Here is an 18908-nt window from a genome sequence, read left to right as displayed (position 1 = left end):
CTGCCTGTGGTGTCCCTCTGCGGGGACTCTCCTGCTGCATGATGGGAAACCCTGTTGATAAGACGATTCAATTCTTTTTCTTCTTTGGAAAAAAAAAATAGTGTTTTTGATTTATTTTATTCATATTTTTATGTGGCATGGTTTTGCTGACAGCTTCAATATTTTCTTTTGCATTTTATTTCTGGAAAGACTTCCGGTGACTTTAGTGCAGAAAAGTCACGAAACATTTTCCTGAAGACGCTCCGAGCGAAGGGCCCGCTCTGACTTAAAATAGATTACTGTGAAGCTTTTAACAGCCTCCAAACTAGATGAACATTAAAAGACAAATCTGGAAGCCCTTTGGTGGAGCAACATGAAAGGCTGCCTTAAGGTTACTGTGCACAGATCCTCTGCTGCTGCATGGCTGCAGAAGCTGAAGAGCTGATTTCTCCACTGACCTGCGCTCTCGCTGTGTGTGTGTGTGTGTGTGTGTGTGTGTGTTTAAATACCAGTGTGCTCGGGTAACCCTTCCTCTTACTGCCAAGGCGTTGCTATGGCAACAAATTTTTTTCTCTGTTGGCCTAGATGGGCAGGTAAATTAAAGGGTAAAAGAGACAGAAGGCAGACGGGTCAGGAAGGCTTCAAAGAGAGCCGTGTGAATGAGCGACACAATTGGGGCTACATGATAACTGATTTAATTTCTTTGGAGAGCCCGAGTGGGGAAAAAAAGAAATGAGTCTCCTCAGCTCAAGTTCAACAATCCATGAAAAAGAGACGGAAGAAATAATTTTCTAATCTTTTCAGGAGGGGAACTGAGAGCACGCCTTTAGGTTTTAACACTCAGTGCAAGAGTCAGATATTTAAAAATGAATCCAGCCAAAGTGTGTGATTCAATGGGCCTGTGTTTGATAACTCCTGGTGCGGAAATCACTGAATTTGCATCAGCAGCTTGAAATGATAAAGAAACGTCTGCCATTAAAAGTGCATCTGAATATATGATCAATCAAATCCAAAAATAAATGATCAAATAAATAAAATTAAGCTCCTGATGTCCTGCAATTTTTTTTGTTTGCTTTTTGTGTGCATAAAATAAAATTCACTGAATTCATCTATCATATGTCTGTGTGTACAATAATCAACAAGGGAAAAACTGATACTAACTTTGATACTTTGTCTCTTTTCAAACTGTTGTCATTTTCTTGTGTCTGCTATGTTTCTAACATTTTTGTGTTGCATTAAAAGTTGCATAAACACACATTTTCTTTGCAGCAGCATAAATGCTTTTGTCGTCGTGGGAAACGGGAACCATATTTTAAAAAGAAACTACTTTGGTTAAAGTTTGGTTAAAAAGGAGCTCGAGTTTACCGACCTGTTTGTACTGTTTTATGCTTACATGTGTTTACTCAGAGTACCTGCTTTGAGCTCGTCTCCCTGCCCACCTGACCCACTCTCACCCTGCACAAGAAGACTTTATCTCATTGTCACTTATCTGACCAACGGACTTTTACTTTGTAGCTTTCTGCACTGTGTGCTGTGCTGGAGCTGATAGCAGAACATGCACCGTTTTCCAAGGTTGTAAAATGCAGTCATTAGATTTCAGTTGAAAGTAAATGACTTTACTGACCTTTCTAAATAATAATTACAAAGCTCTAATTCTCTAGTTTCAGCTTTTACTGCTAATTATCGTTCAGTTGAGTGAACTTTCCGTTCTAAAAGGTGTGTGAGAAGCTGTGAAGGACATTTGTTTACTCTTACTTTTAAAATGTGATGCACAAAATAGTTAATTAGCAAACTGGCTGTGAAAATAACTGTTAGTAGGAATTAAAATGCAGACTGTGTTGCTTGGCTGGGATCGATGCTTAGAAAAGAGGAGAAAATTGTAATTTTTCAGCCTTTCATGCACAACTGGAAGGCAGAGAGATGCTGATGCTTCTTAAACTCTTAGCTTTTCGTTTGAAATCGCTTCTCTTACAGGTTTGAATCGCGGCCTTTGTGAACGGAGCCGGTCCACTCTCACCTCGATGTTTAGTCTTTTTTTTTCTTTACAGCAAAATGACATGCAGCTCAGGTCAAGTGGTGCTTTACAAATGCCCTCAGATAAAAAATATGGTCATGTTGGCTCCTTGTCAGCCTGACCGACTTTCAGTCAGTGCATGCTGGGATAGCTTTAAGGGACGCGGTGACCTTCACTAACACAGGCCAAATGAAACTGCACATGAATTTGTAGCTGTGGCAAATGAGACTGAGATACAAATATACAGGATACGGAAAGGAAAAATGTTTCACCCTCATGTTCAACACACTGAAATCCAAACTCTCACAAAAATGATGAGTAAAAAGAGAGAAACAAGTCTCAGACCTTTAAACACCCAGTGTTTGGTTTTTAATATAAAAGATATTTTTTCTAGTGGAATGTTTGACATTATTTCTCTCATCCAATATGTTTTAGTCTATGACTTCTTTTTTTTTTTTAACAAGTAAAATTTAAATTCCTGAGAGAAAATTATGAGAAGAAAACTCAAATCTAAGAGAAAAAATAAAAAATTAATATTTAAAAAAACTTTTTCCTGAGGAAGGAAGAAGTAAAAGCATGAGGAAATCCTCCACAGATTTATCAGGAAAACATTGAACACAGATTTTGAAGTTATGAAGAATAAATTACATATTTATATGAAAACGAGAAAAAATGAGCAAATTTATAGGATAAAACCCACAAAGTTAAAGGGAAAAACTGTCTTTGATCTACAGGGTTGATCTACCACGGCTGTTGTCTTCTTTAAAATAGTAAAAATTTGGTTTTTAAATTGCTGATTAGCTGTTCGCACTAAAAACTACTTTTTAATTAATTTAACTACAAAAATTTGAAATGCATTGCATTCCACATATTCCTCCTTTCATTCATTATATTCAGACTTATGTGTCTCTCTCGCCCCTGTGGGCGGTCTTTATCCTTCAAGCTCGGGTCCTGTACCAGAGGTCTGGGAGTTCGAGGGTCCTGTCTTTCTTTACGAGCGTCGCCATGATCCTATCGTTCAGGTCAGTTCCTCTCACACTCAATGCTACTTCTTCAGTCATACTTGGGGCTTGGTACGCAATCTCAGGTGGGGGTGATGATGATATCTCCCCCCTGACCTGTTGTCATGGCTCCCCCTTGCTGTAGCATATGTGTCGTATCTAGTCAATCTCTAGCTGTGAGAGCAGTTACTTCTTCTTAATATATATCTATATATAGATATATATATATATATATAGATAGATATAGAGAGATATAGATATACATATACATTTTCTGTCTTATTTCTTTATTGGAAACGCTTTTGAGACAGACCCGAGCTCTTTTGTCTTTTTGGCTCGCGTATATCACTGCAGGTCCTAGTTTACCCTTTGGATTAAGCATCGCATTAGTGGGCTCACTGGAATACAAAGTGAAGCTTTGCTATTTAGCTCAGTTGTCTCTGGTTTGCTGCCACCTGTATCCAGCCAAACTGGAAGAAAATCTGTTGATATAATGCCTGTGACAGCAGAATTAGGCTGCTTATGAAGTTTTCTTTGGACCAGAAATCTAACACTGACAAAGCAGGTGATTACTGTTATTTTGTAGCTGCCAAACCCAAATAGAGGTGCTTCCGTTAGGGTGAGGAAAGCCAGACAGCTCGCACACAGAGCAATCAGTTAGCAGCAAATTACTTGGGTAGATCATGTGTATGACTCATATTGTCAGTGTTTTGCCCTTTGGGAGCGCTGCAGCCACCAATCATGAACCCAACAACAAGCTAAGCATCGTAATCAAATCAAACCCAGTCCAAGAATACACCGTTGACACATTACAGCATAAAAGTCAAATGTTTTCACTGCTTATACGCTTCAAATGCTTTCCACATGTCTTTGTATTCCTTACAAAGTCAACTCACATATTTTCATAAAAAATGGGATTAAGTCAACGTTAATCAAATTACTAAACACACTTTAACTTTTTAAGGCTAAATATCTTCAACAGGAAACTCAAATTTGACAAACCATAACCAACAAAGATGGATCCCTTGGACACTGAGGTGTGCTGCATTCGAGGTGTTTCCTGTCTTGTGGATGCCTAATTGGCTGCTACACCAATAAGGTACTTATAACTTCCTTTTCCCACTAGGTGGCACTTTGACTGTGACTAAATATTAACATCTAGATGTCTCCAGATTTGGACTCAAACATGTGACGTTTGGAACATGTTGGACAATTCACCTTTGAGTCATAACAATCTCTTGTGCTGTGATGAATGATTGAAATTCAGCATGCTACAACATCTTAAATTTAAAAGTGTAGACTTCCAGTTGGATTTAATGTACAGACCCAGGAGGAATTTTTTTTATACATCATAGATTTTACATGATATGCTTGGATTTCATAAACAAAGGTGTAGTTAAGTGTAACGCCACGGCTGCTTCATAAACATTTTGTAGGTGGTGCTGAAGTCATTTTACAACATAAGACCCATAGGTAATGAAAGCTCTCATCGTTTCAGATGTATGTTGACAATTTTCGAGAACTTTTTAAGCCTTTTTGACCCCTGGAAAAGAACTTCCTGTTTCATGGTGAATCACTGTTGAATGAAAACCTTAAGAAACATCCCGGTCAGATGATTCTTCCTGATACTTTTCAGGAGGATGTTTCCAACCTATCTCACAGATGGCAGCCACAAATCCATGACTTCAGTACAACCAATCAAAATAAGAATTTGCAGATATCACTCTTATGGAGAATTCTGATGTACATTTATTCCGTTTTACATGGATCTTGTAAAATATGACGATCTGAATCCTTTCACTGTTCGTACGTCGTAAAATATTGAAAAGCTGTGCATGGATCAGTGTGGATGGAACAATGTCACCTCCGTCACAACCTTACGTTGTTTCACAATAAAGTGCTAGAGGAATACATTTTATCACCACCAGGGATTAAAAAAGTCCAGTTGCACCTGGGTTGTACGTCACCTACAGATTTTTCAGTTTTGCCTTACAATAACTGCACCACAAATGTGCCGTACAGAAGACAGAGAGCTCTAAAAGCTATTTTTACGTGTACAAATAGAAAATTTTGGTGTCAGCATATCAGCGTGAGCATAGAGTTTACAGCACTGGTACTGCACTGACGATGTGACCCAAATTTTAGTATTTAGTCTGCCAAATGGAGTGAGGGGGGAAGCTTCAGATCAATCCTTATTTATCTCTTCACTCTTCAAACATCACACTGCACATGATAACTTGAACAGACCCTGAGCAACTGCTGCAAGCTGGAACTATAAGAGACAGAACAACTAGGTCAGCTCCTATATTCACATATTTGCTCTCTTTTTTTGTCAAATCATAACTGTTCACACTGTAATATTATCAGCATGACAATGGAAATAATTTGAATTTGACAGGAATTTATTTTCACGTTGAGCAGAGCATCACTGCTCTCTCCTATCTGTGCTCAAACCAGTGGTCATCAACCCGCTGCACTCTTGGTGTCACAGCCTCGCTATTCTAAAGTGGAGGTAAAGGCAAAACAACTTTTTCATGTCAATATATGAAATGTAATACATTTAGAAAAAAACATAATGCATGCAGTTGTTGCTACTACAGATGTTTCTAGACACGCCCCCTCAGGACACGAACATGAACACGGTTGTGTTGGTTTTGTTTTTGCTTTCCATCCTCCTGTCTTTCTTGGTCATACTTGCTTTCATGGTAAAATAGTCTCCTCACATAAATACCTTCCACTCATCCTGAACCATTTGCACCAACATAATGATATTAAACGCACACAGTTAAATGAAAACAATAGAAATGAGTACAATGAAATTATCACGAAGCCACAAAAGCTTCACTCGATTATGATTTTTTGTTATTGAATTATACAGGAAGGAAATTCTTTCATCTCCTTTCATAAGTTTCAGTTATTTAAGATGATAAAATGTACGCCTTTCACTTTTTATGTGTGGATAATTAAAAAAAGGAGAATATCTTGTCACATTGTGCCATGTTGTGAATTTAATTAAAACTGAGCATTGTTACATCTGACATCATAAAATCCCGCGGTGGTTGGGCTATAATAAAACGATTTATGACACAGCTGCTGCGCCACTATCATATTTAATTGACGTCTCTTAAAAATAAGGCTCATTTTTGGTTAAATGCCCGTTTCCTTCAACTCCTCTCTGCTCTCATCTCGTCCTCACCTCCTCCGCTTGTGTTTCTGGTAGGAGTTAATAACACATAAAGAGAGGAGTCGAGGATGTGCGGTTTGAGTAATGAGAAAGGCGGCTCATCACTTTGCTCCTCTGTCAGTTTTCAGTTTTCACTGCTTTGTAATTGTCCGCCCCACCCTCACCAGTTTCATCTACACCCAATTAGGCGGTTGCCCTCGTTTGAGTGTGTCCAGCTCTTCCTCGTGTTGACCTCATGTTGTATGACCTCCTGGACTGCCTTTCCCCTGCTTCTCTCACCTGGATTGTTTACACAGTGTCTGCCTTCCTGTGCCTGACCACGGACTCCCCTGACTGTTAAATTGACCAGTATTACATAAAAAATTTAGATATTGACTCAGTGATAACTGAGAAGCATAAAAAAGAACAGCCGACAATTTTGTTGGGCAGCAACAGAAAGTTGAAGTAAAAAATCTATAATATATAGCATCTTAATAATTCTTTGCTGGTACTGCATCCTTGGCTGAGTGTGTTTTAGTGTTAAAATTTGCAGAGAGCAAGATTAAAAAGAAATGGCACATACTTGTACAGCACTCATTATTTCTCAACTGTTTATTTTTTGTGCCGGAGCTTTTCCATCCTAATTAATTAGTCAATATGAGCCCTGCTGCAGCAGCTCCCACAGTTCCAGTGGCTGCAACGCTTTCTCTTCTTTGTCTCTCTAAATCATTACATGACATCCAGGAGAGCCATTCAAATCTGTCCGCTCAGTCTTAGAAATGCATTAAAATAACATAGCGGGGTGTTTACCTGACCCACTTTTGGCATAATAACTCACATTCACGCAAGGATCAAAGTGTCTGTCTGCCCGATTCTTGTGAAGCCTAAAAATAGAAGAACTGAATTAAAACCAGAGCAGTGACAAACAAAAGGTGTTTGAGCCATTTAGCAGGGGCAGGGATAGCTCAGCAGGTAGAGTGGTGGCCCCATGATCGGGAGGTGGTTCAAATCCGCTGCCCACTGCTTCACTGAGTGAATGGGTTAAATGCAGAGATCAATAAAGTAGACATTCTTCTGAACCCAGATGGATGGCATCTAATTGAAAGGCAGCCTGAGACCGTTTCAATAATTTCATCCGTATTTAATGACAGACTTGCCCAATATAATATGTTAACACACTGATACATTAGTTTTATTGTTTTAATGACAAGGTGTCTTTGATTAATTCTGGCTTTATGTTGTTTTTTTCAGCAGGAGTTTGAAGCTTTTGATTCTCAGTTGCTAAAATGCCTCATCTATCAAGCTGTGGATTTAATGACTGTGAAACATGCTTTATTTCACTCTGATGTTCTCTTCTCTGTTTTTATATCCCTGTGTCTATCCAGGTTCGCCTCCTATCTGTTTAAACTCCAAAAATCCTCCTCCCAAACTACTCAGGATACCTCAGCTCTCTAAGGTATTGTGAGTTCTGCAGGCCTGTACTCATCCTGCATTTGCTAAGCTCATTTTTGGAAATGTCCAGTTATCTACAAGCATCTCTGAATTGATCCTGGACCTGACTGAGTCCTTAATGTGGGCTCTCTGACCTGACCTATAGCATAAAGCTGATAATGGAGGCCCAGAGCTGGCTGCTGGCACACCGCCTACGCCTGCAGCCAGCAATTAAAAACATATATAATTCATGGCTGCTGACCATGTAAAAGTCCACTGTGCTCGTGAGCCATCTTTGATCATATCTGTGGTGCGGTGCCATCAGATTTGCCCACACAAAATGTGGGGATTGTAAAGGCTGTAGCTTAAAGATGGTCATAACCACTGTGACGTTATAGTGACTGTATGCTGTCATCCAGCTTCGCTCCGTGCCCTCACAGGCTTCTCTGAGGTGGAGCACGTCTTTCACTAATAAGGAGGTTGGTGGAGTCGCTCCTGATGCATTCACAGGCGTCTCAATGTGTGTGAATAGATAGAAGTGCTAGAAAGCACTTAGAGACAGAAAGAAGTGGTTTCACGAGTGAACGAGGCATGTTGTATAAAGCACTTTGACTGCTCAAGTAAAAAAGAAAAGTGCAACACAAGAACCAGTCCATGTACCATTAAGTGACTTCCTCATGCAATAAGTTCCTCTCTTATCATATACTTTCTCTAGTTCCACAAAGACACAGTGCAGCTCCTGCTGACCTTCTCTGCAAGTGGCCTTAATTGGCATGACAAAATAAAGTCACTTGAGTGAGTGCATCAGGCTTTTTGACAGGAAATCATACAGGAATATTTGGAATTATAACTGCTGCATTAATTTTGGTAAAGCATCTGAATAAGATTGATGACCACCGTGATGATAACCAGGACAGCAAACTAACACGACGACTAAACTTTCAAAATAAGAGCCTGAAGTGAAAGTAAAATGAGCACAAATTGTGCAAATGAGTCGCCATTTATGCTCACGTCGGAAATTATCTGGGAAATAGTCTGAAAACATTTAGACATTTTCAGCATCATCAAATTGATAAATCTTTACCTTCATGACATTACAAAGGCCAGATTGTGCTTCATTCACTGGGTTTAGTAAGGTAGTAAAACATATTCCCCTAGCAGAGAATCTAAACTGCACTTAAGGATCAAAGAAAATGAGTCATTTCGTCTTATGTTAAACCCAGAACATGACCTACTCCTGACCAGATGACGCATTCGGCAAACATTACCATAGTGTGTTATTCAAGGTTCAGTTTATTCAGGTAGTTTTTCTGCTGTGATGTGATGCCACCACGATTCTTTTCTCTTGCTGCTCTAAAAGTACAGGTAGACTTTCATGACACTAGTGTAACTTTCTTTGACGGCATGCGTTATCGTGACAGGGGTGCCACTTTTTCATTTTCACCCGTGAACCTTCAGCGGGTCTGCGTACAGCCCTGCTGTCACTGGACTTGAACTGGTGTCCCCTTTTCCTGACATATGGCAGTTAACAGGGACACCGTGAGTCCTTTTGAAGTTCTCTCCACCTGCCTCTTCATCTGTCTGCGGGTAATTGCTGCCGCACGGCGTGGCGTATGTGGGGTTACAGCGCGTGTTTCCAGCATCGCGATTCATTATTCAGCCCCCCTGGCCAGACGTAGCAAGAGAGCAGCTGCTCTTCCTCTCACCGGTCAACCAGGAATCCATGAATCTCTAATTATCCTGTCATCTCTGTCTGTCTCTCTGCCTTTCCTCTCTTTTTCCTGTCACTGCTCTGTATTTATTCCTTCTCTCTTCATCTGTCTGTTTTTCTGCTTGGTCTGTCATTCAGGCCTGTCAGCCTGTCACCCCCTCAGTCTCCTCCTCCTCCTCCTCTTAGTGTTCTTTCTTTTAACCACAATCCCCCCTCCCGCATTCTGCACTGCTCTCCAAATTTTTGCTTTACATTTAAATATTGCAATCCAGTGTTTATGAAGTCAAAATCTGCTTTTAATCCACCTAAGAAGCATGTAAACAAGCCTTTTTCACCCCTCTGTAATTACATTTCCACTGTTTCTCTCTCCTCAGGGTGCATTTGTTTCTCGCTAAGCTGTGGCTGTGCGCGCTAATTGCTTCGCCACCTATAGAAAAGTGCCTCTGATGTCACCTCTCAATGAGCTTTCGAGAGAGAAATCAAGGCCGAGCATACATCACAATGTTATATGTTTCTATTAGCCACCTGTGACACCTGTGGGGGTGTGTATGTGTGCAGCAAAGTGAGGGCGAGTAGCTCAAGGGCAAAAAGCACACACTCCAGAGCATTATGACAAGCACACGAGCGTCCATCCATCCCCCCAAGGCCCAGTGAGTGCCATCTTTAATTTATAGCTATGTTTTATTTACCAGCACGTCAATTCAGGCCACTAGGCAACAAACAAGGCTCCGTGTTGGCGGCTGTACAGCATCCTGTCCACTCTGTCAGAGCACACATCCCACACTCGTCTCTTACATAAAAGTTTTAGTAAACTTTGTTCTAAGGTGCAGCAAAATTAAGAAGTTCAGTTTACACATCATTTACACACAAGCTACACTCATTAAATTAAATGCAATTATAACTGTGATCCTTTGATTTACATTATTGTATGTAATCATGGAACTGCATCATGTTACTTATCGAAGAAATTTGGCTAGCGAACCAACTTCCACTCAGATATCAGTGTTTCTGCCATTAGAAGCTTTGCACCCCAGGCTCGATTTATGTATTTTCTGGAACACAAAAACTCATAACCACTCACTGATTTATCTTATTAGCTAGTGATAGCACCCATGTACTTATCAGGAAAGTGTTTGCACAGGTCGAGGGAGGTTTTCCTGTAGAGTTTTCTAGGACTCTAGGACTTTTTGCAAAGAGGTGAGTCACCCCCTACTGGCCATTAGAATGCAGGCCTAAGGGTCTTGTGCACTGGCTTCATTATTCACAGTCAGAGGCTATGCACATGTTTTATACTGTCTGTGCTGGAAGTGAGAAGTGAACTTTTCCCCTAATTTTCATGGCACCCCTGTCGCGATAACACATGCCGTCAAAGAAAGTTACACTAGTGTCATGAAAGTCTACCTGTACTTTTAGAGCAGCAAAAGAAAAGAATCGTGGTGGCATCACATCACAGCAGAAAAACTACCTGAATAAACTGAACCTTGAATAACACACTATGGTAATGTGTGCCGAATGCATCATCTGGTCAGGAGTAGGTCATGTTCTGGGTTTAACATAAGACGGAAATTACTCTTTTTAAGTGCAGTTTAGATTCTCTGCTAGGGGAATATGTTTTACTACCTTACTAAACCCAGTGAATGAAGCACAATCTGGCCTTTGTAATGTCATGAAGGTAAAGATTTATCAATTTGATGATGCTGAAAATTCTAATCTGCTGCTAAGTCTCTTTAATGCTGCTGGAATTACAGCTATTAGAACACAGAACACACACCAAGAATACCTGCTCAATAATTAAAATCAATTTCACTTTATCTGCCGACAGACTAAATCAATTTCCTCGTCTCCCTTATTAAGCTGCAGGACCGTGACATTAGATGTATTCAGTTTAAAGTTCCCGAACTCGAATGTGTGCAGTCGTCACTTTAGAAACAAACAGCAGCGCTGAGAGCACACTCGGCGATATAATAATTCACTTTTAATTAAAATGTTTATTTTACTGCGCTGTGCGATAAATCCCACGATTAACAATTTTCTGGAGCATTAATGTCTTGTCTTTTTTGAAACAATGTTGCATTTTACTGTTACAGTGGGAGAAATAATTGTTTGATACCCCGCTTGATGTTTCTTGTAGTTGGTCACCGGGTTTTCACGCTTAGGATTTAGGCTGTGCAGAAAATTTTAGGTTTAGTCGAGCCGAGTGCATAATGGAATTTCGTTCGTAGCGTAGTCCTCTGGTCATTTGCTGGTGTTGGTGATTAGCTGATGAAAATAAATGTTAAAGAAAGGAAGCTTAGAGGGAGAATATTAGTCACGACTTATTTTAAAGTTACAATCTGTTCAGACACATGGCAATAATAATGATTTCATAGATGATAAATTCTAATCAGTGCTTATCATATTTATTTTCTATTATACTTCAGTGCACCTGTGTTTCCAGGGGAGTTCAGGATTTCTTTCTTACTTTCTCAGATGCTGTTTTGTGGCGGTCAAACTTTCCCCGCTCGCTTTCCTGGAGATCCTATTACCAGGTGTCACAGTGTGTGTGACGTACAGCCTCTCTGACCCTGAACACACACACGCTGTCTCATTAATTCATGGCCTTCAACTGCAGATTGAATTACAGCCGGTGCTGGGCCAGGATTTACTTTGACAATATCCCTTTGTAGTGGACACACCCATGCACACACACTCACACACACACAAAGATAAGCTGTGTCTGCACTGTTTCATCACACACGCGTACCCAGCACTGTTCTTGATATCCTGATATCAGTGTTTTCTATGCCACGCTATGCTTGCTGTTATTCATTATTTATCACGACCATTAGTTTGTCTGAGATACATCAGCATCCCCCCCTTTCCTTCACCCCCAATTTTCTGGATTCCTTTTCATCCTCCGATCGATCGCTTCCCCCTCCTCAGCTGCACAGGGAAAAGTGTCAAACCCACACAGTGATGCTGAATTACTGATGCTCCACACCACAGTATATTCCCACAGACACATGTGAGCGCACGATTCGGATCCTGTGCGTATCACGACGAGATCAAAGGCAGCGGGAACGGGGTGCAGTCCCTTTAAGAGAAGCAGGACGGGGAGGGCTGTGCATCCATAAAAGATGAGTTTATTCAGTGGCCATGCTAAGACATGGTTAGGAACGCCTCTGCACTCCGGCGTTCTCTCATATCCATCACAGGCGCTTCACACACTCACGCTGACACAGCTCCTGAAGAAGCCGAGACATGGACACGTTGAGAAGAAAGGGATAAAAACTGGACCTGAAGAAGAGAGGAAGCGGGAAGAAACAACAGCAGAAGAAGAGTAAAAGGGGAAGAAAGAAGAGGGAATAAAGAAGATAAAAGAGAAAGTGTGCAGTAGAGGAAAGTAAACAGGTGCATCAAGGCGGAGAATGGGCAATTCCTCCTTCCCAGGCATGTCCCCTCTCTCTCCGTCCATTCTGTAGTTGCAGGTATTTCTAACTTGAGTGCCTTTCTCTGACGTGCTGGGGGATGCTGGGAAAGTACCGCTCTCCCTCTTCTTCTCTTCAGTGTTTTGCTGTCTGTGTTGTTTCCACACATGTATCTTTGCCCTGCATGTTTTATGGAAGAAGACTTTTTTGAAGCTTCTCCAAACTTATTATTTTTTATTCATTTTCGAAACAGCTTCTGATTGAGTAACCGCATCACGTTGGAATAACCAGTTTTGAGTGCTGCAGTCCATTTTGTATGTATGAAAAGTGCCTTTGAAATGCATTTCAGTGCAGATATTGAGAGGACTCTGTGTGTATTTGGGGGTGTGAATGTCTGCTGGTGTCGGTTGCGTCTGGCAGCAGTTCTTGTTTACTGCCTGAGCGGATGGGAGGCTGTGGATGTCCTGGCTCTCAGAGGCTGGCATCTGGACCGGAGTGAAAGAGTGCTATTGATGGATTTACTGAGGCTGCTGTTGCTGCTGATCAGAGAGGAGATGGAAACAGTGATACAAGCAGGAAGAGAGCTGGACATTAATGCAGTGGCTGAAAAATATAAAAGCGGTGGAGACAAACACATCTAGTAAGCATATGTATCACCACTTTGATTCTTGGGTAGGTGGAGGAATGATCTAAGTGGATTTTTCGCATCTGCATTAAACTCACACAGGTAGCGCTTGGGTTTTTCTCAAAGTCCCTAAATAGAAGTCGGCAGTGAAGCCAAAAACTAATCTCTACTCTCCTCGTAGATTTTCAGCCATCTGGAGTTGGGAAGCTCTGCAAATGCCCGAAAGTCCACATACACTGATCAGCCACAACATTAAACCCACTGACAGGTGAAAAGACTAACACAGCTAATCTCACTGTAAGGCAGTGTGCAGCTGGTGAACCTTGGTTGTTGGCCTTCGTATGGACGCTGCTGACAGTATATAAACATTGCTGCAGACCAACCCCACCCCATGTCAGCAGCACTCCCAGTTGGACAGTGCTCCCTGCCAAATCTCAAAAAATGGCTCAAGAACAGAATGAAAAGGTTAAGGGATTAACTCAGACTCCAGTTTCCCACTCACAGAATTTCTGATCCTCAGGAAACCCGTAGAGGTCCTGTATCTCTACTCCAGCTCTTTAAAGCTAGCCTAGGATATAAAGTAGGTTGTTTTATTATTGTGGTTAACGGCTTAAAATCTGGCTTTCTCTCCATACTCTAATCATTGTGTTGTTCCTCGGTGAGATAACTGATATAGCTACTGTTATATAGTTACTGGGAATCCCAAATGCGGAAAATATATAACGCCGCTCTCTCAGCAGCATCGATGTTTCTGAGATGATGGGAAAGAACGTGGACTATACCACCTGAGAAGACAAGAATAATGATTTATCCTTACCTTAATTAACTATAACCCAGTGGTTCTCAGCTGAACTGCTAAAACTGTATCTATCAAAACAAGTGGGCAAAGGTGGTCCCGTAGAACTTCTAATCATGTCTGTAGTAAAATTATTTGTGACCACGTTTTCCATTTAGTCAGGCAGAAATATATTTTTATTAAAAGTGAAAGGCACAAAATAAAAATAAAGACTTCATCAAGTGACCAAAACCAGCAGCGAATAGCTCCAGCAAGAAAATGGCGATACAGTGCCTCTGTTTAACGCCATAAACACGTCCGGCGGTGTAGCGGTGCTGCTCAGCCATGTGTTCTAATCTTCCACTAACAATGGTGCAGTGAGGCACAGAAGACTAAGCTGCAGACAATATGTTTGTAGGATCAATTCAGTGTTGGGTTTGTTCTTTTGTTTTTGCTTTTTCTCTCTCTCTCTTCATGGGATTTGCTGGCAAGATGCAAAAACAAAGTCAACCACCCTTTAATGGCGTTCGCTCATCCAGATGAGAACATCACATTTCCTGTGATCGTCCAAAAAGAGAAGACAGTCTGACACTTTTTCATTTTCAGGTTTTTGTCCATTTTAATGAGTTTCCAGTCAAATATAAGTACAGTTTGGACCTGATGGCAGTCTCAAAAAGCTTGGTGCTATGTTAGCTTTCATGCTAGTTGCTAGTAAGAACGCTAGCATAGCATTGAGGACAGTCACGGTAAATCTTCATCAGTTTGACTAACAACAAGTTTTTAATTTTTCTCTGTGTCTATGTATATGCGTGTACTCCTCCTACTCCTTTTATACTTACAGTATACTTCCTGTTTTATTTTGTTGTCCTTGAGTGTCATATTTAGTTTTGACCTCCTTTCTTTATTCCACTGAGCTCAGTTCAGCCCTTTTGAAAGACAAAAAACTATTTATTGTTAACGTTAATGTTCACATGGCTTTTATTATATTTCCTTTATCCCACTGAAGTGCTTCTTGGATGGTCAAATCTCCCAAGTTGTTACGTTTTCCCACCAATTCTTTTAAACAAGAATGTAGAAATAACACGGATGCTGCAAGGCTGGTTTATTTTTACTGGTCGGAATATTAAAACAATGCATTGATAATTGTATATATAAGGTTACTATTTACCAGGATTGCTGCTAATAGATTGCTTGTTTAAAGAATGGATCACTTTATTAATTACTCTTGTTTACTCTGCATCAGAGAGCTGGAAAATCTGGATTTCTGCAAACTGCATATTCATGCAGGTGTCTGAGAGGTTCTGTAAGGGCGGTGTAAATACCTCCACTGTGGTGCCAAGTGTTGTTAAATGACCTTCTTGGTTTTTCTAAGATGACCGGGATGATCTTTCAGAGAAGATACTTATCTCTGTGATTCAAATTTAATGATAATGTACAAGAGGCACAGACTGCTGCTGCTGCTGACTGCAGGCTGGCAGAGTGCAAAATGGAGGTCTTCACTATCTCTAATCGCTATTGATTTACATGATACCCTCTTCTCTTTGCTCCCACTCTGCACAAATCTGTGTCGGAGCAAGAAAAGACCCGAGTCTCTTGAACGCGTTGGGAGACGCGGTTTGGAAAAACAGCCAGCTATCTTAAAATTCAGCGTTGGATATTGAGGCCTGTCACATCCCGCATGCCGTTTCACTCAGAAATCGCTGAGAGGATTAATTCTGAAGTGAGCGTTTTGAAACGCCAACTATACAGTCGCCCTTGAACATCTCAAACTTATCTCCTTTGTGCCGCATGACTGTGTGAGTCATGTCACCTCACTGACATGGCAGAGCCCTCCCCAGCTCCCCAGGAGGCTTTGACAGGGGCGGGGTTGCCGGGTGGCGGAGGTGGAGGGGAGCAGATCAAGCGTGCTGGAATCACAAGTGACTGGGGAGCAAAAGAAAAGGAGACAAGAGGCTGGAGGATCTGTCAGGGTGCTGAGGAGCGTCAGCCAAACAGCAGTTTTCCCACGTCAGCCTGATCAAACTTGTTGACATCTGGAAGGAGATGGAAGACAGACAGAGAAGGAGAAGAAGAGATGAAGGGCAGAGGGAGGAAGCTGCAGAGCAGAGGGTGCCGACATCAGAGAGCTGATTGATGCAGAGCCACCAGGTGAGGGTGAGCTGACTGTAATATTGACTCAGGGGATGTCTGTTCTCCCGAGAGCTGCCTCGCGCTCTGGCATTCAGAGACTCTGCTGCCTTTTCATCCTCGACGTTCAAGCGTTCGACTTCTTTTCATAAGTCAAAACAACATTTTTAAGAAATGTGTTTTCAGGCACTGAAACTGCAGCTTTATAATTGTGGAAAACCATCTGAAGAAATGTCTTCAGCTCACAGATGGCGAGCGGTAAAAAGTTAAATGTCTTTTCATCGTCTACAAACATCTCAGACATGAAGGTGCTTGACCTGCTTTCTCTTTCTTAATCCCTGGATTTACTTTTCTCACAACTTTTACACTATTTTCCGAGTCGATCTTTAACATCCCCGTGAGCTCGGTTGGACTGAAATGGAAGGACAGATATTTGTTCACTTATTTACAATGAATTATTTATAAAAAAAGTGCTGAAGTGAAAGATACTCCAGAGATTAAAGAGACTCTTTTAACCCTTGCTTTCTGTCTGGACCAAATTTGAGAAAATAAACCTAAATTTGACTGCTTTTCCTAAAGCGACCCACAAAAAGTTAAAACATGGTAACATTTTATGCTGTTGTACAAGTGCTACAAGTTTTTCAGGCTGTTCTGTGTCAGATTTGATTCTTATCCTTATCGTATCTGTTCAGGTGGATTTCAGAGCCACTGGTTTGGGTCAAATAAGCAATCGTAGTTTCTCAGAATTGTGACACGTCTGGGTGTATTTCTGTGGGACTGTGATGGCACCTTATTTCTCCAGGTTCCTGCAGCAAGATGGAGTTTGAAGGCTCCAATAAGTCTCAGAGTAAAACATGGTGCACATAAGAAACAGAGGTCATACAAAGGTCAAAGGGCGCCTCGAAGAGTGTGGGAAACACTCATCCCTAGCCTACATGAACAGGGTGTGTTAGTTGGTATTGAATATTGATTATATTTTTACATTGTCAGGGGCAGGGTCTGTGACCCAGCAGTTTTGAGTCGGTTTTGTATTTTTGTGTTCTTATATTGTGTTGAAAATATGTTAAGTTCTTGTGTTGCTGCTATTAGTTAGGATTTCGTTTCATTCTAGTTTGTCTCCTGATTTATAAGTCTTCTCTTCTCCTCTTTGTTGTCATGTCTATGTCTCTCCATGTTTCCTGTTTTATTTTGAAAGTCTTGTCTTTCTATGTTCAAAGTCGTTTTTTCCCAGTATAGGTTCTAGTTTTTGCTTACTCCCCCTGGATGATTCGCCTTGTTTTTATACTCATGTTTTCCGTCTTCTTCCGTGTCTGCATTTGGGTACGTTCCATAAACTCACCGGCGTGTCCCGCCGTGACATGCATCCTAAACAGAACAAATGGAAGTTGTTAATTTTAAAAAATGCTCTTCGTAGTCTTCGAAATTAACGAAAGATTAATCATCAAGTTTTTAATGCCAGATATGTTGTTTACATATTCTGTAGTTTAGACTTTGTTGTAGACACATTTGTGACCAAAACAGCCCCAAACCAGACTGTGAAGGTGTAGAATATCACCAGTATGTAAGGATAAGACTCGGTTTTACTGATGAGTACTAAGAACATTAATACTGTGTATACTGACACCAGCCTCTGGAGTCAGAGTTTGTCTGACAGCTGGCTCACACTGAGCAGTATCACAACAGCGACGTGAACAGCCTGCCCATAAGGAAATATGAGATGCCAAGGATGGGAGGTAGTTGGATAGCAGCTCCTGAAATTCCAGAATAAGACCAACAATAAATTTATTTTGTAATCTCGGATGTGGAAATAAATAAAAATATGTCACACAGTATATCTGCGTGGCCCGCCCAAGTAACGGCGCTCCAAATCTACCTCAAAGCAACTCAACCCCATAATGCAGACACTACATAGTGGCTAAATCAGTACTAGCACACATTTCACCCTATGATGTGCTGAAGGGGCCGGTGTACTGACAAAACACCCTGCCTATCAAGCTGCCCTACTTGTTGTTACTGCTCAAAAACTCAAAACGGCCATGTTTTCAGTGTTAATAGTACACGCCTATTATTTGATCCTACCCCGATCTCGTGCGTGTGAAAAAAGATTAGTATTATATGTTTTACTTCTTTATTACAGTTGATACTTGTTTCTTCTCAAGCCAACATGCGTTTTGTTTTTGTGCAAAAATACTCCAATTTGGATTCTCAGTTGAAGTCTTATTTCAGGTCTTGATTGAGTACTTCTGATAGTGAGCTCAAAGTGGCTTCTACGCTAAATATTTTCAGCATGTAGATGTTACCGACTCTTATCTGCATTGTGAAGGTGGGACACAGCTTGTATCCTAAAGTGTCTTTGTGAAGTATGAATCTTCCTGTTGTCTGAAGAGAGACTCTCCCCTTTGAAAACTGCCTTTTGAATGGAGTTCAGGACGCGAGCAGCACCTGTGGAGCTGGCAGGGAGTCTGTTTCCTGTTCAAGGACACTTTGTCGAAGTGAGCCACACTAAGTCTGCTCTCTTCAGTCCTGCAGAAATGCTGCCATTCATTCACTCGTTCATATAAAATGGATATTGATGGAAGTTCTTTTTATTGGTTGACTGTGTTATCACTGTAGAGCCCGCATTTAAGAGCTGCAGGGCTGAAATGGAGCAAGACTCTTAGCCAGTAAATGTGCAT

The 18908-nt window shown here is 41.1% G+C and overlaps 1 protein-coding gene across 6 annotated transcripts in view; it reads left to right on the top strand.

The window, feature by feature from the left end:
- Window positions 1-12245: 12245 nt before the first annotated feature.
- LOC120723060 (SRC kinase signaling inhibitor 1-like) overlaps window positions 12246-18908 on the top strand; it is a 134594-nt gene continuing 127931 nt past the window's right edge. The window contains exon 1 of one of the 6 annotated variants that reach the window (XM_040014348.1): window positions 12246-12728. In XM_040014348.1, coding sequence (XP_039870282.1) covers window positions 12707-12728 — 22 coding nt within the window. In that variant the 5' untranslated portion in view covers window positions 12246-12706. Of the gene's footprint in view, window positions 12767-18908 lie in introns of all 6 variants that reach the window. The other 5 variants (XM_040014350.1, XM_040014347.1, XM_040014349.1 and 2 more) reach the window with 5 other exon arrangements.

Source organism: Simochromis diagramma, unplaced genomic scaffold, assembly GCF_900408965.1.
Source record: "Simochromis diagramma unplaced genomic scaffold, fSimDia1.1 OVJJ01000669.1, whole genome shotgun sequence".
Classification (NCBI taxonomy): Eukaryota; Metazoa; Chordata; class Actinopteri; order Cichliformes; family Cichlidae; genus Simochromis; species Simochromis diagramma.
This window is presented reverse-complemented; position numbering and strand designations above follow the sequence as displayed.